Genomic DNA, 27,907 nt, shown 5'->3' with positions numbered 1-27,907 from the left:
TGTGTTTACCGAGTTCACTCGATAACCTCTCCTGCTACCTTTTTTTTTGGTTACCGAGCAAAATTTATCACTCAATAATAGTTGTTCCCGAGCAAATCTTAGGGTTAGGTTGTTTTTTGTGATTGAATTTTTTTTTAATATTTTCTCACATAATGTACACTATCTTCATGATTCCAGGTGGTGTGTTGTAGAACTATCTAGAGGCATCGGAGCTTTTGAACTGGATGGTTTTTGCATTTTTGGCCACAACTAGTGAGCGATCTAGTTTGTTGAGAGCACATAGGAGGTGCAGCTTGCAATAAAATTGGAAGTGAATTTTTTTCTCAAGACCCACGAAGATGAAGCACATGCCCAAGTTTGGGACCGAGATTGTGGGTGGGGTTATGCTGAGCGAGACCCTTGAAGAGATGCTGGCGAAATGGGGATTCAAGGACAAGCGATAGGAGGAGGTAGTGTCTGGCCTACATGCCCATTTTCATAATAGGGCTATGTATTTTTCTTGTTCTTTGCAGTGTTTTGAATGGTTATGTTGAGGTGTCATGGTAGCTGGTGGCTGGTAGCTGGGTGTGCAAAGGGCGATGTCTATTTAGCAGAATATATGTATCAGATTTGATGTTTTATTTTTATTTATTAATTAATTAAAAAGTCATAGAATCAAGTTTTTTGATTTTTTATTTAGTTAATATATAAAACAAAATGTCAAATCCGGTGCATTTCTGTCATAAGGAGATTTGTCAAGTGCTCTGAAGAGGTTTGGCACTTTGGGAAAACTTGTTTCTAGTGGAGTAGTTTTATAATGTAAGATAAGTTTTTGGACATAAAAGTACAAAGGCAAGCCTTCAACTAAAAGCCTATTGACTAATTAAATAAAATTTAATTGAAAAGAATATAAATTACCTCTAAGGATCTTTGCCATATCGAGCATTGGATATATATATATATATATAGTGCATTAAGATTATGTTTTTTTTTAATAATGAATAATAATTGTTTTTCTATATTTTGTGGAGTAAATGAATTAGAAGCTCAATGCTAGTCTCTATAGGTTGGCCACCAATTTGGGTACGTTTAGGAGAGGATACACTTTGGTAGAATAGAGTTCTATAATTCTATAGATTGTAGCTGCTATCAAGATCAACTAGTAATGCATTACATAGACTAGTAGGAGAAACAATCATCCACAAAAGTTGAACAATAAGTAATTGGACTGCAAGGAAAATAATCTACTTAGAAACAAACATCTCATGATTAAAGCCTTATTTATCTCCATTACCAGTAATGTGGATGTCATTAAACCATCATTCTAAATAGCTTGGACCATTTAAGCACCAATATGAGACCAATACAAGCACTTATGAGTACAACAATGAGATCGATACTATTTTCTTTAAGGGAAACCAAACTAGAAATCACTTATGGAGACCAATGGTCACAACTTAGAAATCCACTTAATTAGAAACCATTGTCACACTAGAAGCCAATTACGAAAGACCAAAATGTTGGATTAATTAGGAAAGGAAGGATGCTAAGAGGAGCGGGAGAGGTGTAAATCAATATCCTCTAAAAATTTTATGCCTTTTCAAATTTTATTACCCCTTTGTATTTTTATCCACTTCGTAAACATACACATACATTACTTCAATATTTATATGAAAGTAAATATAGCTAATATATCTTGACATATGCATGTAAACATAAATCAACAACATGAAACATAAAAAGGTGATTTGGTCACGTAGAAACCCAAGGTAGTTAGAGGGAAAACTATTGTGGGGATGGTACCCACAAATCCATCACTACTGCAGTAAGAGGTTGCCTTATTAAGGCTACAATGGGGTATCACTTCTAGTGACTTACTCTACTAGGAGTAATACAATCAAATCTATAAAGATCTACCTTTTGCAAAGATTTTACAACACTATACTGAGTGTGTACTCTATTAAGATATTTACAATAATATTTTTAGGTCTACCTTGTGAAAAGATCTTACTATTAAATTGATTAGAAAATAGCAATGAAAATGATCTATATAATTGCAACTTACTTTGCTTGATCAAATCACTCTTCTTCTCAACTATTCACCTCCTATGAAGGATGTTTCAAATCCTTCCTTATGCTACTTGAATCTTTGGTTTGTATTAGAACTTCCTCCTTGAACTTCTAGTATAACCCTCTAATAGAAAACATCTTCAACAACAACAATATTTTAGCAGGAATAACACCAACATCAATCTATAAATTGTTCCCTATAGGTCTGTAAATATGTATCTTTTTCCTCCTATGATCCTTGACCACATTAGGGTTTAGGAATGTTCTAGAAATCACACTTGATCTAAATCAATGATCTAGAGTCACCGTTGTTCCATTATTTTCTTTCCTTTTAGTTCATTGGCTTCCATTCTATGTTGGAATCATAAACAATCAAATCACATTTACCAATAAATCTTATCGAGTCATTTTCTTGATCTTTGTAAATGTAGTTTTTTGCTTAGTGAGATTGTTGTTCTTAAGATCTTGTGTCATTTTAAAGATTTATGTATCCTTTGTAAGGCTTTATAACTTTGTTGTCACTCAGTGACCTTCCTGCTTGGTTAAGCTTGATCTTCCTGGTGATGTCTCTTCTCGACGAGTATTGGATTGCTCAATGTATATTGAGCTTGGTTATTACTATCATACTTATACTTATTTCTTCTCCTTTGCTCAAGCACAATAGCATGGCTTGGTAACTATGTGTACTGGGAAATATCATTTGTTCTTCTCTTCTCTATCTTTTTGGCATTAATGGTCCAACATGAATCTGCAATGAGAATAACACATGAGTTGAACTTAAAATTCCATATAAGTCGTCCCTTTTAGAAGTGAACTTGGGTCTCACGGGGATAATTTAATGTTTTAACCAATTGATGTCAATAGCTTGGACATATTTCTTATATTTTGATTAGTGTGCCTTTAATATGGTTATTAGTCTATGAGAGTTGGGCTCACAACATCACCGCATCCCAATATTATTATCATCCATTCTTTCAGAATGATCCCAATCTTGCTCAAAACTTTGACCAGATTCATATTTGAAAATGTTGATTTGAGTCTTAACCTTTTACAATTTAAATTTTGACTAAATCTCAAAAAAATAGATTTTGAAAGCCCCAGTGAAGAGAGGATGAATTTTCAAGGCCAAAACATTAGGTCATATAAAAAATTTGAGTTCACTAGTATAGGAAATATAAACGATTTACATTAGGCATCTAGATTATTTAAATAATGTAGTCAATTACATAAAAAATCAACTTAGAAAAATGAAAGTTTTGTTGATCACACATGAAACTAATTAACCATGTAATCTTGGATTTTTTGGATAATGAAAACAATGTCTTATGATTCATCAATTAATTGGACTCTTCTTTGCTTTACATATGCAGATGTAGAATTAATCTTTAGAAGTGGCAAATTTAGCCTAATGTGTGAAATTGAGTTTTAAGACATTGGAGTGGAACTAATATAAATATGATTAGTGGTGTTGACTTTCCTTGAGCTTCTAAATTTTGTTGTTTACAAACACCTTTGAAAAAATCTATTGAACCATAAGAGTTATGTTCTTAGAAAATCCCTAGTTTGACTTATTTAATAACTTTAGAACAAAGATCAAAGCCAATCAAATTTGTAGTGGCCTTAGGGTGATGCATGTTCATGTAACTTATATAATTATTATTTTTATAACCTTATCATTCGTTGATGAAACATGTATGATTTCAAATGAATGAGTGAATGCTCTTAAATAGAATTGTTGGGTGCTCTTGATAGCACATATATTCTACATAATGATGGCATTCTTATGAATTTTACCAAAGATTATCCTCTCCCAAAATTACCCAAACACTATTATCCACTATTATTCTACTTACCTCTCATCCTCCAACACCTACTCATAGGCATATACCTACTAGAACCATTTCATACACCTATGTTTCTCATACCGCTATTCCTTCTCATCTTAAGACTGCTTAATTATTGTATGATGCCAACATGGTTTCTTTTTCTACCATAATCTCATTATGTATTACAACTCACCCCCTTTATATTTCATCCATTATTTTCCACACTCTACACAACACAAATATTCTGATCTCTATCTTGGATACACCGTCAAAGGAATTTGATCAACTTTAGAATATGTGGATGGGTAGATATTATATACAATCCTCCAAATTATACACATCTCATTTGAAATGGTTATTTATCCAACTTCCCATTGACTTCATGGCATTAAGATTTGAATTTTACTATAGAAAAGAAGATCATAATGTTCATTTGCAAGATTTCAATGACACATTCCTAAATTTCTGATATAATGATAGAGGCTTAATTAAATTATTTATGAAACCCTTAAGATATTATGTCATCAAAAGTTTTCTACTATTTAGCTATGTTCTATCCATTCTTTTATTATCTATCTACAACTTTATTTTAATTATTTTATAATAATTGACTAATTTGATTAAATGTTCTTGACACAATAAGCCTATCATTGATTCCCATTCAATTTGAATATATGTATGGTAAAGTGAATCATCACCTAAATGATGATTAGTTGGGTTGAATCTTGATAGAGCACTTCAAGAGCTTTGTGGTGCTTCAAATGATTTGTCATGGACACGTGGATCAAAACTTATGACATCTAGTGATTAGGTCTTCTAGTATTAGAAACATAAAAGATGTGTTGGACACATTTAAATGAGTTTTAAAAGGAAGTTACATATGTTGGTGTATGTTTTGAAAAATTATAGGGCATCTTGGATGGGAGATAAATTAGGCACAACTTTTTTGGACGGTGTAGACACTCAAAAATGGTTTGCATCTATGACCTCATCACCTCTTCATACTAATTCATCCCATTTTAGCATTCTACTAACTTCAATCCTTTGGCTAGATTGACCATATTATGTCATTTGTATCCCCTTTCGTATCAATTTCATATCAACTCAGAATCATATCAAATCAACTCAGAATCATATCAAATCAACTCGGAATCACCCCAAATCAACTTGAAATCACCCCAAATCAACCCAAAATCACTCAAAATCAGTCCTAATCAACCCAAAACATATTGAACATTTCAAATCAATCATCATTTATCCACTCCTAGGCATTGCTGTGGCTTTCAGTGCCTTGGAAACCTATCAACTTATCAATCTTATCAATCTGACCTTAGTACTGTCATGGCTCTCAATGCTAGGTCAAAATATCATTCATGTCATTCAATCTTTGAGATTTTTGAGGCTTTCAATGTCAGATCATGGCATCATCAACTATTTTAATAATATTGACAGTGTCTGTTAGCTTTATTATGATCAAACCTTATCAATCAATTTCAATCCTATAGCATTTACAATGTCGGTTAAATGTTACATATCAATTAATTCATGTCATGTATCCTTGGCATGTTATCAATTTTGATCTATCAATTAATTTGACCATGGCTTTGGTCTACCTTTTCATCATCTTATTCGATATCCATCATCGTCACATTTTCATCAAAGGATACGGTCCCATTCATTTAATCAATTTGGCCAATCATCTACTAATTTTCTCTATAGGATTAAATAACCCATAATTTAATTATATTATTCTCACTAATTATTCTTCCTGATTATCATGCTCAATTAATTAATTTTATTAATTAATTGATTCATTATCTGCAAACCATGGAAATTTACAATTTCCTAAGTTCCATTTTCTATCATTAATTCCATTCTCTACTAATTCTTATTTTGTGGAATAAAAGGATTTTTAATTCAAATATTCCATAAAATATTTCATCATCATGACACTTGGATGTGACACCTCGTGGGTTCTCCTTTGACACTTGGCTGAGATTTTTCATAATCAAATATTCTTACCTCTTACGCATGTCATTATTTGGCTTATTCGTCATAGATTCTTGGCTTTAAGTGGGTTGAGGAATCGTATGATGCGTCATAGATTCTCTTCCAAATTTGACTCTCGTGTGTCATAGAATCTTACTTTTGGCATATTCTGTCATATGCGTCATAGAAATTATTATTACCTCTTATGCATGTCCCTATTTGGCTTATTCATCATAGATTCTTGGCTTTAAGTGGGTTGAGGAATCTTATGACGCGTCATAGATTCTCTTCCACATTTAGCCAAATTTGACTCTCATGTGTCATAGAATCTTACATTTGGCATATTTTGTCATATGCGTCATAGGAATCTCTTGCCACATTGCATGTCTGTAGGTGACAAATCCAATGCTCTCACCCTACATGAAAATTATAAAATGAACACTCTTTCTCTCATTTTGGGTCCTTAAAAGCTAGAATGCTTAAGTCTTGAGTCCTTGAATCTTTGAGTTTTTGAGTGTCTACTAATTTTCATTTAGCATTCTCTCTCTCTCACATAAAATCATACTTCAAGTATTCTCATGGCATTATCCACATCATAGCTTTTGGCTTCAATCTTGTGTGCACTATAGGAAAATTGGAGCTACAATCATTTGGAGAAGAACGACGAACATGGGAGCTACAAATAGAAAAGGGAGTTTTTGATTATGTTTGCTTTCTTTTGTTTAGTTTGGCTTTCATGGTAGACTAGTAGGTGCTAATATATGTTGATTGAGTTTGTGATTTGCTCATAGTATGTTATGCATTTAACTCATTTTTCTAGTCCTACAGATGGTTTCATGCATTATATCTCTTATATATCAGATGTATGTAATGGAAGTTGAGTATAAGAGTACTATATCTTAGAGTTATCCCAACATCTCTAAGTGTTGATACTCTTGTGAGAAGTTTTCTCTAAAACTATATTTTATTGTCTTATTTATTTTAAAATAATATATTGGATAGTTTTTGAAGTGTGGGACTTTTTGTGAAATTGGTTTCACTGCATAAATCACTATATTGTGGTATTTATGTTTATTTATTTTAAATTTCTATAACTCTTGTAAATATTTAAAGAGTTTTTCTTAAGCTCTATCTCGAGATTATTATAGGAAGTTGATATGTTAGCCTAACTTCTTTACAAACACTTTTGTATGAGAACCATCAAGGAACTAAACACTGTTGCACACCAAACATCTTTTCCATAAGTTTTCTTGGGATATTTGTTGAGGAAAATAACTACCACCAAGAAAAACTCACCATGATTTTCACCACCTTGGGAATATAAATTTTAGTTAGATTTCCACGCCATAAATGATTTGGGTTTACCTCATTTTTGTCTACCACTTTCTTTGTCTCGTACTTCTTGGCTTTGGGCTTGGAACCTAACACTGATGTTGATATTGTTGTTTTTTTTTCATGGAGAAGAGATCAAGTTGCCTTAATTTACAAGTAGTTAAATTTTTAGGTGTGGTCAAAGGAAAAATATTTTAGATGTTGGAATAAGATCACACAACTTAGTGTAAGTGGGATGTGTTTCTAGATTTACACTAAGGGCTCCTGTGATCTAAATTACTAAGCATTTTGAAGTGGAGATGGAAATAGGAAATCATTCAACCTTTAAATGGGTTTATTTGACATTTGATTTGAGTTTTCAAGTCTATTACTAGAGAGGGTCGGGTGGTCAAGAGTAGATATCGTAAAAGGCTCGTCATGATAAGCATGCCAAGTTCAATGATTATTAATTCAAATTTTAGTTTATTTGGATAGGCGATGTTATTTTTATACCTAAAATTCTTCTCGTTGTCTTAGGATCTCAATTTCTAGCCCATCCTTATAATTGGTAGTTCTAAGATATTATGTGGTATTTTGAACTTCTTCCATGAATGTATAATCTTTCAGGTGGGACTCTATTAGGTGAAAATTTAGTAGTAAACAAGATAATGCCCTATTAAATTAATATCTTATAGTAGGCAATTAGTTTATTATGTTAACAAATAACATGATGATCAATTTAAGCATTGTATGGAGTACCGTTCAATTGAAATGTTTGTCAAATCAAATTGTTGTAACGTATTATATTACTATCAAGTTTATTTGCTTATAACTATGTGGTAATTATATATCCATTTTTTCCACTTCTTCTCATATATTGATATAGGAAGGATATTTCAAATGCTTACTTCCTTTCAAGGACCAAAAAGACTATAATATAACCAACTATTGCTGTAATTATCAATTAATCACCATAAACTAGAAACAAAAATTAGAATAAAACTCTAATGGGTTAGTGAATGAATTGGAATCTATCTTTTTCAATGATAATCACATGTTGATGTTTTTATTTGATGTCCATAGTAAGGAATTCACCTAGGTTCTAGACATTCATATTACTTAATTTGACTTGGAGACCACATATGAAATTTCTCACTTTTGATGGTGGTAAGTTTTCCACCTAAAGTGTCACTTCCATCTTTAATGGGCTTATCAATTTATCCAATTTTAACCCTTTTTTTTTATTGTGTCGCACAAACACCTTTCCACCTTTGATCATGATCCACCTTTACTAGATGTGTGGCACGAACATCATTCCACTTTGGAGAGTGACCCCCTCTAATGGATATTTGAAACCTTCTTTATTTCATCTTATGTAGATGATAAGTGATTAAGACACATGTCATAATATAAATGATATGCTTTATGGAATCAAATTGTGTACAAAATAGTTTTACACTTGATGCAAAAGAGTTGTGTACAATATGATTCCAAAAGCATATCATTTACATTGTAATGGATTGCTGAAATATACTATCATTACTTTTCATAATCTTATGAACTCCTATGTTCTCACCTTGGTTTATTTAATCATAAGGCCTCCTTTGTAATATCATTTCAATAGATTCATTGAAGTGAAGGAAGTTAATTAATCTATTACATTAAAGTGGCAAGAATGTAGTTTATTCTTGTCATATTTACTCTCTGCCATTTTTATGTTTTGCATCTTGGGTGGCCACCTTCATGGCCAAATATTACACCACAAGATACATTGAACCTACAAAAGCTACTATAAATTATAAATATATAAACAAAATAGATAAATACAAAATAAAATATTTTTTGTTAATGTCAAATTGATCTCAAACTTTCAATACTCCTGCATCCTCTAAGCTATCATTATTAATTAATGCTTATAGTTGGAAGTGTGGCAACCAAACCTCCCTTATTAATAGTTTGATCCTAAAACTCTATTAAAATAGTGGGTATGTAAATTTTACTAGTATAACTTTTAACTATTTTATCTCCATCTTTAAACTAGACTGATACAATACAGCCTTATGTTCCCATATACACCATCTAGTATCCTTGATGCATTTCAACTACCTCTAGTCTCCTATTAATCATATTATTAGTCAATCCAAATAAATCTCTAGAAAATAAACTATTTATTCTATAATGCCTATTCGTAGTTTAGTTTTATCTTTCTTGTAGGCTTCCAAGAGTAAACCTAAGTCTAGGAGGAGTGGATATAATGCCTAACCCTAGTAGACTTTTCCTGTTGGATTGTCGAATTCTATTAGGCCTATTTTATGATTATGTTTTATGATCATTGGTACTTGGCTACCGAATTTGATTAAATTTTATTTCATGCTCATTTGATTTATGTGATGAGTTACTTGGTCATTTCATGTGTTCATGATTATTTCTATGATGATATATGCATGTTCATACATTGATTTTGATTATTGCATGATGATAGTTGGATGGATTATTTATATGTGGTTTCTATGGTTACTTACCCCATACTTGCATGTGTATGGTGTACATGTATGTTTTACTTTATGATTGATGTTCCTAATGTGGTTGAGGGACGGAGTCGTAATCATCTGCTAGTCAAGATCTACGCAATGTACCACTCTCTGCTATTACCTAGTTAGTTTATAATATATGAGTATGTACATGTGTGGATTTAATGCAGATTGCAGGTACTGGGTACCAACTTCCCTAAATTGCCAGGATGAGCCTACCCTATTGTAGTATCTCAATGGTATAAGTGGGGAGATAACTCTTGAGTCCATATCCTAACCTAAGCCAATTGTCCTAGAAAGTAGGACAAGTATCTGAGTTTTTACCCATTTGAATTTATCAAGTGATGTGAATTCGTGATTTTGACCTTGAAGTTTGATTATGTTCTTTGTTTCAGTTGAGTTGTCGTATTTAGTTTTGTGAGTCTGGTGTGATTTTTTCAGTTATAATCAAATCAAGTTAAAAGATAATTTAATGATTTAATTTAATGGAATTTTTATAAAGAAAATTCAATATTTAATTAATCAAGAAATTAATTAAATAAAAGAATTAAATTTAAATATTTTATTAAAGTTCTAATTTTGGCGTATTTATATTAATTTAATTTAATAATTATTATTTAAGAGTTTTATTTAAATAATAAACAATAAATAATATTATCAGTTAAATTAATAAATATATTACTTAAAACATCTCATGATTTAATAAGAGAGATAAAACATTAATTTAATAAAGTTTATTTTAATTAAATTGCATAAAGCTTGTGCATGAAATTAAAATAATAAAGGATAAAGGCTTTTCATATGATTGCACAACCAAAGCCCTGATTTGTGGGAAATACTCTTTATTAGGAAATTGGAGTTCATTTCTACATACACAAGTTTGGAGGAGCCAATTTCTAAGAAGAGGGTTTTGGAAAGGAAGGAAATTCTTGCGTGTTTTGTGTGTTTGTTGTTTTAGCATCAGATTTAGGTAGGATCTTGTGGGTATGTGCAGTAGTTGCTCATTCTTGATTTCTTTGCCTTCTCCATGTTTGCGAACCTATTTTCAAAATTGAATTGAATTTGAAACCCTTGAATGCGATTTTATCATTCCTCATTTGAGAAACCTCTATTTATGAACTGATCTTGAAACCCTTGTTCGTGATATTATTGTCCTTCATTGTGAAATCATCTATATGTAAATTAGAAAATTGAAACCCTTGTATTGAAATTTTTTCTCTTCATTTCTTGAAAACAATCGGTGAATGAATTTAGTTTTGAAACCCTTATTGAATGGATTTGAAGGGTTGTTTTGAATTGTTAAATCAGGTTGTGGATTTTGAAAAGAAAAACATTTTTAAAAAAAGTTTTTTGGTTGTTTGATCTAGGTTTCTATACTAGGGTTATGTTAGAGAATTTATGAAAAAAAAAAAAAACAAATGTAATTACATAGTAATTTGTAATTGCTATATAATTACATTATTAAATATTAAAAAAGGAGGAATCCAAATTTAACTGAGAGGGGCATTGCATTTTGTGGTTTTTATTTAAAAAAAAAATTATTTTTAGGCAGGTGCGGGCCACCACTCCCTACGCCCCTTTCTCTCCTCCCTGTCTTTTACCGAGGGGCGATCTAGTTATTGTTGTCGCACAACACGTACTACTGCAATACATAGCATTGTTGCTGCGACAAGTTTACTCTCAGTCGCACGGGCCTACAATGCTTTTTTTTTTTTTATTGCATTTTTTTAATGGTTTTCAAATTTTAAAATTATAATTATATTTAAATTTAATTTTTTTTAATTTAAAATTATTAAAATTATTTAATTTATTATTGTATAGTTTAGATAAAATATTATATTATTATTATTAATTATGATTATTAATAAATTTAAAATTATTTATTAATAGTTGTAGTTTTTATATTAATAACTAATATTAATTTCTATTTTTATTAATATATATTTTAGAATGATAAAAAAAAAAATTTAGATGATAATTTCAAGTGGATTGGAAATGAGGTTTCAGAGTTACATCAATTGGGTTTAATTTAAACTAATTGTTTTAAACCTAATGTTGATTTATCTAAATGAACATGATGAATTTAAGGGATACATTTTTAAATAGAGTACGAAACATGGAAACCTAAAAACCTTTAGTGAACTATTATGTTTTCAAAACTAAATGGATTATGAAACTTAATGGTACAATTTTATATGAAAATGATTTGTAACACTAGGGAAATTTTATGATTTGAAAACCTTAGTAGTTATCATACTTTGAGAAGGCAAAAATTGTAATGTGTATGTTTACTAAACTCTTATGTTTTGATAATGAATTGAACTATGAAACAATGTTTAAACAACTTTATATGAATTATTGAATTGTCTAGGATTCTAGTGAACTTAGAAACCTTAGTGAATCTGGCAACTAGAGAAATGGAAACTAAAACCCTGATTGAGACTGAAAACATTATGAACTATGATATTTGGAAATGAAAATGAAAGCTAAAAACCATAGTGAAAATTAAACCTTTGTGTTTTCAAAACCGAATGTATCAATAAAGTTACATTGTATGTACCATATGCGATGTGTGATTTACTAATGTTTGGTTTTGGGGTTGACTTATCTTTGACTAGTTAGGTTGTATTACGAGAGGCTTGGGGGTTTTAGTTTGTGATGATATTATGGCTTATTTTTTGTTACGATCTTTTATACATGCCCATGGTAATGTGTCATGCATGTTCTATGAGAAATTTGTTCAGATGACTATTATTGCTTTCCAATATCTCTTGTGTAGAACTAAAGTGAATGGTGTGACTTTTCTAGTATAACCTTTTGAGTCTTCGATTAGTTATCTTTGGATTGCTTCCTAGTTTCTTGTATAGGACTGAGGTGATTATGTGATTTGTTCTTGGTGATGTCATGTTATGATGTAGATTTGGTTTATGTGTAGTTGAGTTTGGATTAGTCCTATTAGGATGATCGTATTGGTGGAATCTATAATTAAGATCAGTTATATTTTAGTACTTTCCATTTGCTTGTTTAAGAATTGATGTGTGGTTTTTGGTCTTATAATACCTTCTACTTTTGTTGAGCTTAGGGTAGGTTATATATATGTCATGTTGGAAAGTGGCTTGCAATGGAGGCCGAAGCCCAGAGAGGTTTCCTGGGTAACCCATTGTAGCTTATTATAATAAGTGATAACATTTCATTAAATGGGTTGAAATAAATTAATAAGATAAGGTGCCACATAAAGTCGCTAGGGGTCTAAAGTCCGAAGGGACTATCAAGGTAACCTTAGAGTTGACTTGTTAGTATGTCTTGTTTGTACGAAAGGATATTGATGTTGCATAGAGACACTAAGGGGTCGGAGTCCATAGTGGTTGGGAGGGTAACCTTATAGTTGGCTCATGTGATGACACTTGCCCACTTGCATAGTAGATTTCCTACATGTCATTGTTGCCTCTGCGATTAGTTGATACTTGTGCCTTGGTACCCTTTGAGATAGTTTTCTTTCAAGTGTTTCCTTGACCTAGATGTTGGTTATGACTTGTGTTTTGATATCCATATGGGACTTGAGTTTATCTCCTTAGTGCAGTGGGAGTGGGCCATTTAGGTTCCATGAGGTCAGGTGGTAGTGCATATTTCTTATACCTTTGAGATCCGACCGTTGGATTCCATTGCTAGATGTATCTATGCAATTAATCCTTTCTTTTTAACCTTCTATTTCTATTGGATGATTATTCTCTTTTATATTGTACTTGATTATCAAAGATCTTGTGAGATGTTGTACTTGATTATCAAAGATCTTATGAGATGTTGTATATTATTGATGATGTATATTCTTTTAGCTTATCATACCATGTGACTTGTACATTAGATGATTAAACATTTCTAACTATTGCCAAGTGACATCTTATATAATTGTATATTGCTTAAATAGATCTGTGCTTGTAATAATTCTATGATGTGGATTTTGGTTATGTGTTAGATTTAATTTTAGTTAAACTTAAATGTGATTCAATGTCATGGAACCCTTAAGAATTTTAATTTTTTTTATGGTATGTGTTTATGTGTATGTTATTACTTCCCCTATATTATATATGTTGTTGTTATGTTATTATCTTTCAAAAAAAAATTGTTTGGAAAACTTAGTGAAATTTTAGGTTAATTTCTTTTGGGTTTGCTAGCGGGGTGTTACATATTCGTATTTACTCATCAAGTAACTTGTTCTTTATCTCCTACACTTGAGGAGGATCCATTGCTATTTTTATCCATAGCTTTGTTATCTTCAAATAGCTATATGGTTGATATCAAACACACTTAGAGTTGTTTATGTCACATCACCCTCAATATAAATGATTACTTATAGTGGTATATATTTTCCATCATGCATATACCTCACAAAGAATATAGACAACTCTTTTATACTCCTGATAATATTTACCATATCAGGTAAGACTTGATAACACTATGTTGCAATTAAGATTTAATAATTTGCAATGTCTTATCTAGATGGTGAAATTCAAACAAGTTCACTTGCAATACTTGCAATGGTGCATGTGTGGTATATTATGCAACCTATTCTCATAATTTATATGAGAGAATTGAGGGTGTTTTGATTGGGGAACACATATCATATCTCAAATCTGATCATAGACTATTGTACATAAATTTGTTGTGGGCAAATGATAAGCTATTTGGGACAAAATCTCAATTTCCTCAACGATCACTTTCATAAGGGAAAAAATCTTTTGACTGAAAAAATGGTAAACATCTTTAGGGCTACAATGAGACTCTATAAGGGGGGAGGACATGCAAGTGCACAATGTTAATAGCTATGCATTAACAAAAATCTTTAAACGGAGTATAGTTAGATAAGGAATTTAAAATGGGTAGGAATATATGAGAATCAAATTAAATAAACCTTGACATTAAAGTTTACAAGAAGATTCTAAAGATGAAATGAGTAGATTTTATGGTCACAAGGAAAGAGGAACTAATTTTCCTTAGTAAAAATAACCCAAACTATTTCGGAAAGAACTTTAGTCTAAAAGGAAACAAACTAAAAACAATATTATAGCCACTTAATGGTTTGATTATGCTAGAAAGTTGTATGAACAAGAAGGTGAGGTGGACCCACCACCCTTGGTCAACAACATGAAAAAAAAATCATCGTGAAAGAGGTGAAGATGGGTATTAAGAAACTAGGACCACATTACGAATATCTTCAATAATATTAGTCGACATAGGTTTCCTAAAGATTGGACATCAGCCTGGAATGCCCTATTTTAAGAGTGATGATGTCAATAACCCCTCCAACTATAGGAATGATCAATCCTCAATTTATAAACTTATTTGGCAACGTAATAGAAAATAGGTTGAAGAAAAACATAAACGTATAAAAAGTCAAACTAGTTTTAGGCCAAAACACTCAACAATTGATCATTGTATTGCTTTAAGGCACATTATCAGAAAGAGTGGGAGAAAAAGGATGAGGTATTTTTGTTGTTTTGTTGACTTTAGAAAGGCTCTCTACACTGTCCCTAAGGACAAGCTTTAGGTCAAAATGGAAGAATTAAGGATCCCTATACAAAACTTCAGTTCACATTTCAAAATCAAAACTTGAGTCCGCATTTTTAATTCAAAACTTTAGCTAACATTTCAAAATCAGAACTTGAGTCAGCATTTTAAATTCAAAAATTTAGCTAACATTTCAAAATCAAAACTTTAATTGACATTTTAAAATGTTTCATGAGCAATATTGGGGTCAAACAAGGTTGCCCACTATTACCTACTATGTTTGTTTCGCTTATAAAATGTTTCATGAGCGATATTGGGGTCAAACAAGGTTGCCCACTATCATCTACTATGTTTGTTTGGCTTATAAAATGTTTCATGAGTGATATTGGGGTCAAACAAGGTTGCCCACTATCACCTACTATGTTTGTTTGGCTTATACATTGACAAACTTGAAGAGTGGTTAAACCTGCAAAATACTGAGGGTATCAAGTTGAGAGAATATTTAATAAGGTTGTTGCTTTATGCGGACAACTACTCTCTTTTTCCCTTGAGCACTTTTGCAAAATATTTTTACTATAGGTCAATATCAAAAAGACTAAAGTCTTGATTTTCTCTAATTGTTAAAAGCAGTATCAACATAAGTTTTATTTTGAAAAAATACCCTTATATCGTAGGATTGACTTCAACAAAAAACTAAGATGAAATGGTTGCAGAAAGAAAAGAAAGTTAGAAAGATGGAAGACATTTTATGCTCTCCAAAACAAGTGTTGAGAGGCAAGCATTTAGGATTGTTCTACTGATTGTTTTTATGGGTGTGAGTCATTGACCATCAACACTTAAGACTCACAATGGAAGAAAATCAAGGGAATCCAAAAGCATATGATCACAAACAAGTTTAGAATCAAAAGCACTATCCCATTTGATATAATGCTAAGTGAAATGGGAGCTACCCCTATCAAAGAACTTGCTATGGTGCATCTAAAAAGTTTTCTAAAAAGAATCCAAAAAAGTACATGGTGCAACACAACATAAAGTTGATGAGTAAATAGAATATTCATTTCAATGTGTCCCACAAACAATAAATATCTTTTTTATGGATAAAATTTACAAGAAAATTGGGGGAATTGGTTTGGAAGTATATACATTATATCAATGAATTCAATCTCAAATGTGACTAACTTCAAAATGTACGGAAGAATGCAAAAGAGGCTTGGGAAGAGAGAGTTTGCCTGTGTTGAACAACACTTTATTTTAAAATGTGTTGCATACAAGGACAAGAGGACCAAGTTACTCGATATAGTGCATTGAAAAGTTAAAAGTGCTCATCATAAACTTGCACATTTAACCTCAAACTTTATAAAATTTCTTTCTTAATTCATCCCTTGCCATTGTAATGACACCTCATGGAAACATGGAAACATAATAAGATGACCAATTTAATGGCTATAGTGCATTAAAAAGGTTGAAGTGCTCATCATAAACTTGCACAAGGAGTTACTCAAATTGGCTATGTTCCTCATAAACTTCATAAATTTTCTTCCTAATTTATCCCTTACCATTGTAACTTGCCATTGTAAAAACTTGTGAAAACATGAAAACATAATGAGAACCAGCTTGTGCCTTCCCATTAAGCCCACAAAAAAGTTATAACCTCATCTTTCTTTTTGAGATGTTTGTTTGTTACATTCTACTTGTTTAAGGATATTTGTAATTATCTAGTCAGTTTGCTGATCGAATTGCATTGTAAATCATATGTGAAACCCTGTACAAAACCAGTTATTATACATTACATAACAGAACAAGAAGAAAGAAAACTTTATTCCGAATACACGTGTGAATAGTAATTGCAATGAAAGAATTCGAGGTTGGGAAGCAACCTTTTAATGGAATAATGATGGATTAGATTACTGCTCCCAATTACAAATCATTACTTTGCCCCCACGGTTAAAGAATCAACAATGTAATATGCAGTCGCAGACGATGCAATGGTGCATCTTGAATTGAACCCACTTCGTCATCTGCTAAGGGATGAATTCATCATAGCGGCTCATCTGAAGGATGCTTGGATCTCTTCCAGAGTTTGTCCTTTGGTTTCCGGAACACACAATACCACAAAGGCCAGTGTGAAGGTGCACACAATAGAATATAGCGTGAATGTCCCTGCAACAATAAGACGGTAATAATGGAACTTCAGAAAACTGTTCATAATGAGCAATTATTTACTCATTTTTTGACAATATGTTTTCTAGCCTACTCTAGACTAAATATGGTTCGCAAGATCTATCAAATGGATATAGGTGTTTCATCCACATTCCTGCTGCAATCTGTTTTTAGATCTACAAACGGGGCATACATTCCCTACCCCTGCTGGATTTGAACATGCTACCTCTCTTTCAAGGATATGTTTTTACTTGTTTAAAGATTGAAACTTTTCCCACACAAATAGGCCAGATAAGGCTAATAGACATTTTAGAACTCGCCTAGTTCCAATCTTCCAACATTCAGTATCAGGGGACATGGCATGCCCTGAAGGCTTAATGGACCAATATAGGAATCTAGGAGAGACCACAAATATTGTCGTCTGGTCTAATTGCTTTACTAAAAGTGTATACCATATAGAGAAGCGGTGCACATTCCATCATGTTTGTTATAGCGGAACTCTTCCATTTGGCAATGATTTAGTGGGCAATTTTGGTATGCTTAAGTGATGCACAGCTTAAGGCTAAAAACTCACCAGCATAGCTCCATTGCATTAGTAAATTGATAGTCATTGTCACCACCCATGATGTCATCCAATGTGCCAGGGTTGCTACACTGCCAGCAAGGCCCTTGACATTGAGTGGAAGTATCTACAGTAGCACAGGAAGAGTTAGATAATAGAGAAACGGATTATTAGTAGCATCACTTTAAGTGATTAAAGGACCAAGAGATTCTTCCCGGTGTTTCTATAAAGGGTGCAATAATGTGACCTAGTCAATGTTACAAGTGTGTTACCTCAGACATGATAATCCATGGGATGGCACCCATACCAAGTGAGAAGGAAACGATGAAAATCTGTAATCAAATCAGCAAATAACAAATGATATATATCAATATGACAAGAGAACGATGTGACAGAGAATGTCTAGTTAATGCATAGAAGTTTTAGTATGTGTTAAAAATCCTAAGAGCTATGTTACTCAAGTGTTCTATTATTTCCAATTTCTATATTCATATTTGAGTTTTCATTCCCAACTTACCAGCAAACTTGTTAAAGCTAATACACTGAAGAACATTTCATATTGAGAAGCTCCTTCCATATGGCTCTGCAATAAGAGCAAACTAGAAGTTAGCTTTGGACAGCCAAGAAATTCCATACCATCAGGCACCAGATAACACCACCAAATAAGTGTTCAGTAGAAAGTGAAGGCATGCTTTTCATAGAGCTTCAAATCAACCATTAGGCTTTTTAGAGGCGCTGCATTCAAGTAAGATGAGAGACCAAGAAGGAAACGACATATGGCTTTTAGTGACACTACCTTCAAGTAAAATGAGAGGCCAACAAGAAAATGACATATGGCCATCCCTCCTGATGAGACCTATTGACAAAACAATAAAACATGTTAGTTCTCTCCACCATTGAATCTATGCTCCCAAATGAAACAATACAAAATCGTGATAACTGCAAGGTTTTTCTCACCATAAGGAGAAGACGTCGACCAGCTTTGTCCATTAGGCATACAGTAAGCCCAGTTGTGAGCACCTGTAACATTATCCTTTATTCATAAGCAACATGAGACTAAATCATGACAGACAAATTCATGCAGGACTTCAAGACAATAATTAAACCTGAATGGCACCAAGTCCAAGTGATGCAGCACTAGCAGATGAAATCCCTGCAAATTTGTGGATAGCACAAATCGTAGCTCAGTGCTTTGTTTAAGAAATAAGATTAACATAGACACTATGAACTAAAAATCACTTCCAACAACCTTTTATCTCATTGACTTTAAATTTCTAAGATAATTCTCTGCTGCCAAAGGCTATTGCAAAGCATGCTATAGATTCCATAGTTTATAATATGATAAATTGAACATGAATAAAGACATGATATAGAACCTCAACTTTAGATACCTATAGGCTAGAACTCACCAACAGATTTGAAAATGGAAATGCTGTAAAACATAATACCATTAACTCCACTTAATTGCTGCAAAAGTTGCAGCCCAATACCAATCTGCAGTCTCCCATTTCAAGACAATATCAGCATACAAAATTGTGAGTTGTGTCCATTTTGGAAGAATGAAGTAGTTGTTGACTGATAAACCTACTTGTGTAAATTGGCCAAATGGGGAAATCTTAAGATGTAACTCACAGTGAGAGGAAGGGCATATCTCCGTTCAAAGATCTCACCGAATTTGATTCTACTTTGCTGACTATTCATCTCCATGACACTCTAGACTCATAATATTTCCATTAGTTAGACAAGATTCTACCATTATAGAGGTTATGTTAACTAATAGACAATTAAATCCCATTCACGATAGGAAAAGCTTAAAAAAAAAGCAAAATCTATACAAAAGCAGATGACTCCTCAAACTGGTAGAATATTGAAAACACAGTAAGAAGTTTGATGATGCAATTAATGGAACAGGCAAAAAATGCAGTTCATCTTGGAGAAATTGTAGCACCTTGATTTCAATTGCTTCAAGGGAGACATCAATATTAGATCCTCGGAGTGCTTGTAGTGAAGCTTCAAAACTATCATTACCAACTTTTGCCTGCACTCAAGTAATCATAAATTTGCCAAATAAGTTTCTTTGTATAGTACATGTCATTTTAAAATTGTTAGCGATAATTGAATAATATCATTTCAAAATGTATCTGTATGTGAAATATGCTCACCAGCCATCTTGGGGATTCTGGTATGAAGAAGAGGCCGAATACCAAAAGGGCACAAGGGATCATACCTGTCCAGCTAAAGTTGTCAACCTATGATTTCTTTCATAAAAGTTAAAAATCTAATTTATTTTTTTAAATTCACCTAGCAAAAGCATAATAAAAGGTACCTGCAACTGCAAGAGGACGCCATGAAAGGAACAGTCCAAATAGATATGCCAGCATAATACCAATTGTCACAGAAAGCTGTTGAAAAATCAATTAAGTATAAGATTCAAAACTGTATCAAATTACACTTTATATTAGGACTATTATCATGATTAATATACAAAAGAATTTTGAGTTTACAAAACAGACCTGATTTATTGCCCCAAGACCTCCTCGCAAATGCTTTGGTGCAATCTCAGATATGTATACTGGTACCTAAAAGACCCATGATATGGTTAGATTCATAGCTGTCCACGTGCCTGTATGCTCTTTAATTTATTAAGTGTAATAATTTATGGCTTAAAAATGACAACAATAGGCTTGTTCTAGATTGTGAAAAAAAATTGACTTACAGTGAATGAGATGACTCCCACTCCAAAGCCTGTGAGCACTCTTCCCAAGTACAAAAATGAAGAATCCTGTAACCATAGGGTGATGACATCAAAAAGAGGAATTTCCTTATGCTCCAAAGAAAAATCACTATCAAACTTCTTATTCGTTTAGCTATCATTTTATCAAAGGAAAATTAGCTTGCCTTGGCAAAAGAAATAGCAAGCCACCCAAGAATGTTGGGAATGGAAGCTACTAGTAATGCCTACACGCAAACAAAGAAGAGGTTATGCAAATCTAAATGTGTGTTAATTGCACTCATCTTTAAAGACTGGGTACAAAAAAGAATTTATATGACCATCGTTGCTACTAGATGTACAAGACAAAATCTTGCAGTGTATCCCTTTAGCGGTAGCATATTAGGTCTAACATATAAATTTATTTTAGTAAAGAAAGAAAAACATTGAAGGCACTTACCCCTTTCCATCCAATATAATCAGCAACTTGTCCACTAATTATTGCACCCACCATGGCTCCAACATTAGTTAAAGATCCAAATAAGGAGAACTAACAGAAACAACAAGACTCTATATTAGGATCTACCACATAAACTATATTCTATCCTATTGCAAAAATGCATTCATCAAATAATAGTACCTGGGAAACAGTTAACCCAAGATCATTGATGATCCCACTTTGTGTGGGCGAAGAGTATCCAATCTGCAAGAACGTTGCTATCAGAAACTTCCTTTTTTTATTCAGGTCGACTCTTGTAATGGATGCATGGATTAAAAATCAATCTATTCAAATAAGAAACTATAACTTACACAGAAACCAAACTGTACAGGCCCCAGGGCAACTATTAATGTACATAATATTGCAGTTATAGCACTTCCACAGAAGATTTCAACATTATCTGCCTTTCTAGCATCTTTACCGCCATGACAACCACATTTGGATATGGTTAGACGTGTGCTTCCTTTCTCTAAGAGAGCCTTTTTAATATCTCCATTGCCACCCATGCTTCCCTTTTCCAAATCATCCATGTACTCCATTGTTTTTATAGGGTAAAATCCGTAGTGACCAAATTTTCTGCAAACTTACAGGCCTGCACAGCCAAAATCCTGCTGGCAAAATATTCAACGCTCCCCTCAGGACCCGTGACAAGGGCTTAACTACCTCTTATGTACCATAAGTTGAGTAGTTCTATTGGGCACTGACAGATCGGTCTTTTGGTGCAATGGCAACTCCACTCTAACAAGTGGTCCAAGTTCGAATCCTCAAAATGTCAGGTAATGCTCAAGTAACGCTGAGGGGATATTGTTGGAAAAATGTTCAACACACCCCTCTATAAGTTTAGTGGTTGTATCAGACACTAACAGATCAGTCTTTTTGGTGATAGCAAGGATAGCAACATGCAACATGCAAAGAAGTAGAGACTCAAAGATTCAACAATTTGGATTTTCAAAACTTAAGCATTCTAGATTCCAGGACACAAGATTTCAACATTCCAGGATTCAAGGACCCAAAATGAGAGAAAGAGTGCTCATTTTATAATTTTCATGTAGGGTGAGAGCATTGGATTTGTCACCCACACACATGCGATGTGGCAAGAGATTCCTATGATGCATATGACAGAATATGCCAAATGTAAGATTCTATGACACATGAGAGTCAAATTTGGCTAAATGTGGAAGAGAATCTATGACGCATCATAAGATTCCTCAACCCACTTAAAGCCAAGAATCTATGACGAATAAGCCAAATAGGGCATGCGTAAGAGGTAATAATAATTCCTATGACGCATATGACAGAATATGCCAAAAGTAAGATTCTATGACACACGAGAGTCAAATTTGGAAGAGAATCTATGACCCGTCATAAGATTCCTCAACCCACTTAAAGCCAAGAATCTATGACGAATAAGCCAAATAGGGACATGCGTAAGAGATAAGAATATTTGATTAGGAAAAATCTCAGCCAAGTGTCAAAGGAGAATCCACGAGGTGTCATATCCAAGTGTCATGATGATGGAATATTTGAATTAAAAATCCTCTTATTCCAAAAAATAAGAATTAGCAGAAAATGGATTTAATGATGAAAAATGGAACTTAGGAATTAAGAATTTCCATGGTTTGCAAATAATGAATCAATTAATTAATAAAATTAATTAATTGACGATGATAAACTAATTAATTAATAAAATTAATTAATTGAGGATGATAATTAGGAAGAATAATTAGAAAGAATAAGATTAAATTATGGGTTATTTAATCCTATAGAGAAAATTAGCAGATGATTGGCCAAATTGATTAAATGAATGCGATTGTATCCTTTGATGAAAATGTGACGATGATGGATATCGAATGAGATGATGAAAATGTAGACCAAAGCCATGGTCAAATTAATTGATAGATCAAAATTGATAACATGCCAAGGACACATGACATGAATTAATTGATATGTAACATTTAACCGACATTTTAAATGCTACAAGATTGAAATTGACTGATAAGGTTTGATCATAATAACACTGACGGACACTATCAATATTATTAAAATGGTTGATGATGCCATGATCTGACATTGAAAGCCTCAACAATGTCAAAGATTGAATGACATGAATGATATTTTGATTCCCATCAATACAACTTCATAACCTATACATTCATAATGATATAATTCTCCGATGATATGGATATAAGTAGAAGCCAGCAAACCCAGTTAACATATTCAAAATCCTTGCAAAGAAAATTGAAGAAGACAACAATAGAGGAATAATAATGATTTTAAAAAGATAAATAGGTTTTAAGCTATATAACAACAGACTCTAATTAAAGATAATTACCAGAGTAACATAAAAGTGGAAATAATCGAAAGGCACATCACTCTCTTAGTGCAAATTTTCACGGCTTAAACAGTTCCATTTCAGTAATTTCATAACAAGGTTTGAGCAGTTTCCATTTTAGGACCTGTCAATAATACCTATATGATGAAACATGAAGAAAGCTAGATTATGTGGTCTATTAAAATAGACGATTCAAATGTCCATAATGCTCAAAACCATCGAAAAACTAACGTACAAATAGACTGTTTCAAGGCAGTTGCTAGAAGATATATATGATTCTTTTTTTAGGATGCCGAGTTTACCTTTGTTTATGTGCCTCTTCTAATACCCCGAGCACAACATTTGCTAGTAATGAATATTCTAATTTCAGTTTTATCCAGTGTTTAGTTCCAGTTAGCATAAAGCTATTAATTTCAATTTCATGAACAGCATTGCATATTTTTTAATTAGGAAATGAGACATTGGAAAGGAGTTATTTCAAATTTTTATTCTTTTCAACCATATTTTTGGTCAGCTTTCTAAATAGCCATGTGTTCAATCAGTACAATCTTAAAAGCGGTGATTAAAAGTGTAATGAGTGCATTGCCTCTTAAAAATTAATAGACCAATATAAGCATGCACCTATTTTTACAAATCTAGCAAAAAAATTCAGCTACTGGCAAGGAAAGATGAAGAAAGCTATAAGACAAAACATGAATAAACATGATAACTAGCATAACAAACAACCTGATAATAAAAATTGAACGAAATCTATTTTTACAGCCAAAAGCCTTCAACAGTTCCATAATGAAGCTTAAACAGTTTAGCTTCACGATTCTTGAAAGCGAAACAATGACGCCCATACAATAAACATAATGAAAGCTAAAGCATTTGGTTAGTGTCATAAATAGAGGATTCAAATGACCTCAACAGCTGTGAGTCTGTAAACTGCCTACCATCATGATGCATCATAACAGCTTGACCATGTGAATTACTAATTTGTGCCTGTGAAGTCCTGTGCATCAAGTCCATGGTGCGTTCAATATCTTGGGAAGTTGTTGGATGGGAACCTCTAAAATTATTTCCCTGCAACAACCCGAACATGTGTCCTTCATAGTTTCCAATACCACCTAGTTGCTCTCCTTGGTGCTCTTTATCTAAACTTACAGGAAAGCCACTTGTGGAGGACTGGGAGCTATTAGTTAGCAATTTGTCTGGCAAGACAAGACCAAAGTTGCGCTGTGCTGCTTGCTGGTGCACCATGAGAGGCTGAGTGGTTTCTTGTATAAGCTAATCCATTGTAACAACAACACTCCTTGGGGTAATGTGATCAAATGAGGCTGAACTTGGAGCCCCCCTTGAGGTCCAGGAGTTCAATGACAGAAGAGAGAGAGCACACCCAGAGTCAGAGACTCCTGATAAAGTAGCTGATGCTACACCTAAACCTGCAAGATCTTCACCGGAGGAAGATGATGAGAGTGTCAGAGCTTGACTCACATGTCCCCAAATGCTTTGCAGGTACTGAGGAATGCCCTGATTAATAGCACCGCCAGGTACACCCTTATTGGAACTCTATAGATACAAAAGCAACTTGTCTGTGTTGTAACGAGAGAGGGAGCTTCCCATTACTTGTCCATTAAATGGTGATTGGTCACCTGACTTGACCCTTGGACAACATCCTTTTCCATAGCCAAGCTTGAAGTCAATGGAATCCCCCAAAAATGAACTTGTGCCGTATCGTGAGTGCATGAAATGTGATCTATCCATCAATAAGTTGCTAATTCGCCTGTCATCTGTTATTTAAATATGAGAGAGATGTTAGTTTGCACATGCAGTGCAGCTGTGTTATTTTCCTGACAGTAGCTCATAAAGAGCAACAACTAATTAATTAATTTTTGAATTTACCAAGAAGATTTTAGTTGAAACTATTTTTTGCTAACAGACATCTGTAAATCCTTGTGCCTAATTGAGCATAGGAATTGGGAACATGGCTGTGGTCAGAATTTTCTTTGTCTAAGGTTTAACATTAATCTCAGATTGGATTACCTCTGGTTGCAAATATAGAGGCCCTAACGAGTAGAACAGATGGGCATGGGAGTGAGGAAATGTTGTAGAATAATACACCATGGACGCCTGTTCTATGAACCAAAAGGTTACATGTTGCAAAGTTGTATACTGAAATGTAACATGATTCATCACTAATTATTGTCAATGGCTATTAAAGCTCTTAGTGCAGGAATATTATTCACAACTGCAGATTAAAGCAAACTATGTGTACTGTGGGTCGAGAAAACACCAAAGCAATTGACATCCTCAAGTTTAAAGCACTACCAATGTCAAAATCTCACAAACATTATGCAAAGGAAATCAAATTGCAAAACGAAAAACTTAGGGTTCGTTTGGTGAGCGGAATAGGAATATGTATTTCAAAATAGAATGCATTCCTGTTCTCTGTTTGGTTCAGCCAATATTTGATAAAAATTTGCGGACCCAAAAATTTATGTTTTCTAAAAATTTTTAAAATAGAATAGGAATACATATTCCAATAATACCTATTTTGGTGGAATTGCAAAACCTCATTTTTGGGCCAAAAATGGAATACATATTCCATTTTTACTTCGTATTCCAATCTCATTTTGGTGCATCCAAACAAGGAATTCAAAATTTTTGGAATACGTATCCCTATTCCACTCATCAAACGGGCCCTTATGAGTTAGGATGATGTCTAGCTAAAACATTACACACTAAGGGAAGAATTAAGTTTCAGAAAAAAAGTCAACTTTGACTATTTAACACTTTTGATCTGAGAATTAAACTTAGTGTGTGATATTTAAGCCATTCTAGCTCAGAAACGACCGAGGAATTCACCCACTTTTCATGGGTTGGCTTTATCCCTGCATTTAGGTGGATGAATTTATTATAATGAATGGTACTCATTAAATGGAAAATGGAAAATGGTACTCATAGATGATTTCAATCGTAGGAAATGGGTGTATTTTTTAAAGAATAAATCTGAAGCATTTGATAAATTTGTAGAATTTAAAGCCCAGGCTGAAAGAGAATGTGGACATTACATCAAGGTCCTCAGATCAGATAGAGGAGGGGAGTATACCTCCAATTCTTTTGTAAATTTTTGCAGGAAACATGGCATAAAGAAAGAGCTCACAACTAGCTATACACCACAGTAGAATGGAGTGGCTGAAAGAAAGAATAGGACCATTGTTGAAATGGAAAGGAGCATGATGAAAGAGAAAGGTCTCACAACTGAATTTTGGGGAGAGGCTGTGGCAACAACAGTTTACCTAATCAATAGGTATCCCACAAAGGCAGTTCGTGACAGAATTCCAATGGAAGCATGGTCACGAAGAAGATGGACAGTTTAACACTTAAGGGTATTTGGATGTGTTGCATATGCACATGTGCATAAAGAGCAAAGGAAAAAATTTGATAACAAAGGTGTGAAATGCATTTTCACAGGGTACAGTCCAGAATCAAAGGCATACAAATTGTATGACCCACTGAATAACAAGATGATGCTTTCAAGAGATGTGGAATTTCTTGCAAATCAGTCTTGGTATGGTTCAATTGATGAATCACCAAGCACTTCAAGTAAAGTGCCAATCATGAGTGAAGAGGATGCTGATGAACATCAAGAAGAAGGAGTAGATAGAAGGAAAGGCAAGCAGCCTCAGTCATTACCGAGCTCCTCTAGGCATGACAAAGTGTCAGGGCCAAGCAATAGTAGCAAAGATTCTAATCGCACACTCTCCTCCCTGTTACCAAGAAAGACCAAGAGTCTTAGGGAGATATACCAAGATGAAAGGTATGAATATTATGATGAGAGTGTTAATTTTGCATTATTTTCTCATAGTGATCCAATATATTTTGAAGAAGCTATTAAGGAGAAGAAATGGTGTAAGGCCATGGATGAGGAAATAGATGCCATAGAAAGGAATGAGACATGGGAGCTAACTGATTTGCCTCCCAAGAAGCAAGTGATTGGAGTGAAATGGGTCTACAAGACCAAATGCAATGTTGAAGGCAATATTGATAGGCATAAGGCAAGGCTAGTAGTCAAGGGCTAAAAATAGTAGTATGGAAGAGATTATGATGAGACCTATTCCCCTGTTGCAAGAATGGAAACCATGCGTGTTGTCATAGCAATTGCAGCTCAACACAAGTGGAAGGTATTTCAAATGGATGTGAAGCAGAGGTTGAATACATAGCAGAAAATAGAGCAGCATGTCAAGCTATTTGGCTAAGGAGGATCTTGACAGATTTGAATGAAAGGCAAGGAGATGGAACCACAATTTATTGTGACAACATCTCATATATTGCTTTGTCTAAGAATCCTGTCTTCAATGGGAGAAGCAAACAAATAGAGATCAGATATCACTTTATCAGAGAGTTGGTGGAGAATGGGGATATCAAAATTGAATATTGCAAGTTTGAAC

General features: G+C 33.3%; 1 protein-coding gene and 1 pseudogene across 1 annotated transcript; both read right to left on the bottom strand.

Annotated features, from left to right (window-relative positions):
- Positions 1-17,258: 17,258 nt before the first annotated feature.
- On the bottom strand, positions 17,259-21,681 carry LOC149572488 (sugar transporter ERD6-like 6). The gene is made up of 18 exons (XM_089811431.1): positions 21,454-21,681; positions 21,284-21,346; positions 21,104-21,193; positions 20,832-20,891; positions 20,650-20,715; positions 20,447-20,512; positions 20,260-20,335; positions 20,096-20,160; positions 19,882-19,971; positions 19,566-19,646; positions 19,343-19,427; positions 19,040-19,086; positions 18,891-18,953; positions 18,730-18,789; positions 18,451-18,516; positions 18,206-18,265; positions 17,946-18,060; positions 17,259-17,371 (listed from the first exon to the last, which is right to left on the bottom strand). The coding sequence occupies exons 1-18, from the start codon at positions 21,679-21,681 to the stop codon at positions 17,259-17,261; spliced, it is 1,494 nt and encodes a 497-aa protein (XP_089667557.1).
- A 2,654-nt stretch (positions 21,682-24,335) lies between these two features.
- LOC149572487 (uncharacterized) lies at positions 24,336-25,580 on the bottom strand (annotated as a pseudogene).
- Between the last annotated feature and the right edge of the window lie 2,327 nt (positions 25,581-27,907).

Source organism: Cupressus sempervirens, chromosome 2, assembly GCF_028749045.1.
Source record: "Cupressus sempervirens isolate cs-2001-9-10 chromosome 2, ASM2874904v1, whole genome shotgun sequence".
Taxonomy (NCBI): Eukaryota; Viridiplantae; Streptophyta; class Pinopsida; order Cupressales; family Cupressaceae; genus Cupressus; species Cupressus sempervirens.
The sequence above is the reverse complement of the archived record's forward strand: the minus strand, read 5'-3'. Positions and strand labels throughout refer to the sequence as shown.

Coding starts and splice junctions, on each gene's coding strand:
- LOC149572488 (XM_089811431.1), bottom strand. CDS start 21,681: ATGGAGTACATGGATGATTTGGAAAAGGGAAGCATGGGTGGCAATGGA. Junction 21,347..21,453: donor CTGTACAGTTTGGTTTCTGT/GTAAGTTATAGT, acceptor ACGTTCTTGCAG/ATTGGATACTCTTCGCCCAC. Junction 19,428..19,565: donor GATATGCCCTTCCTCTCACT/GTGAGTTACATC, acceptor GGGAGACTGCAG/ATTGGTATTGGGCTGCAACT.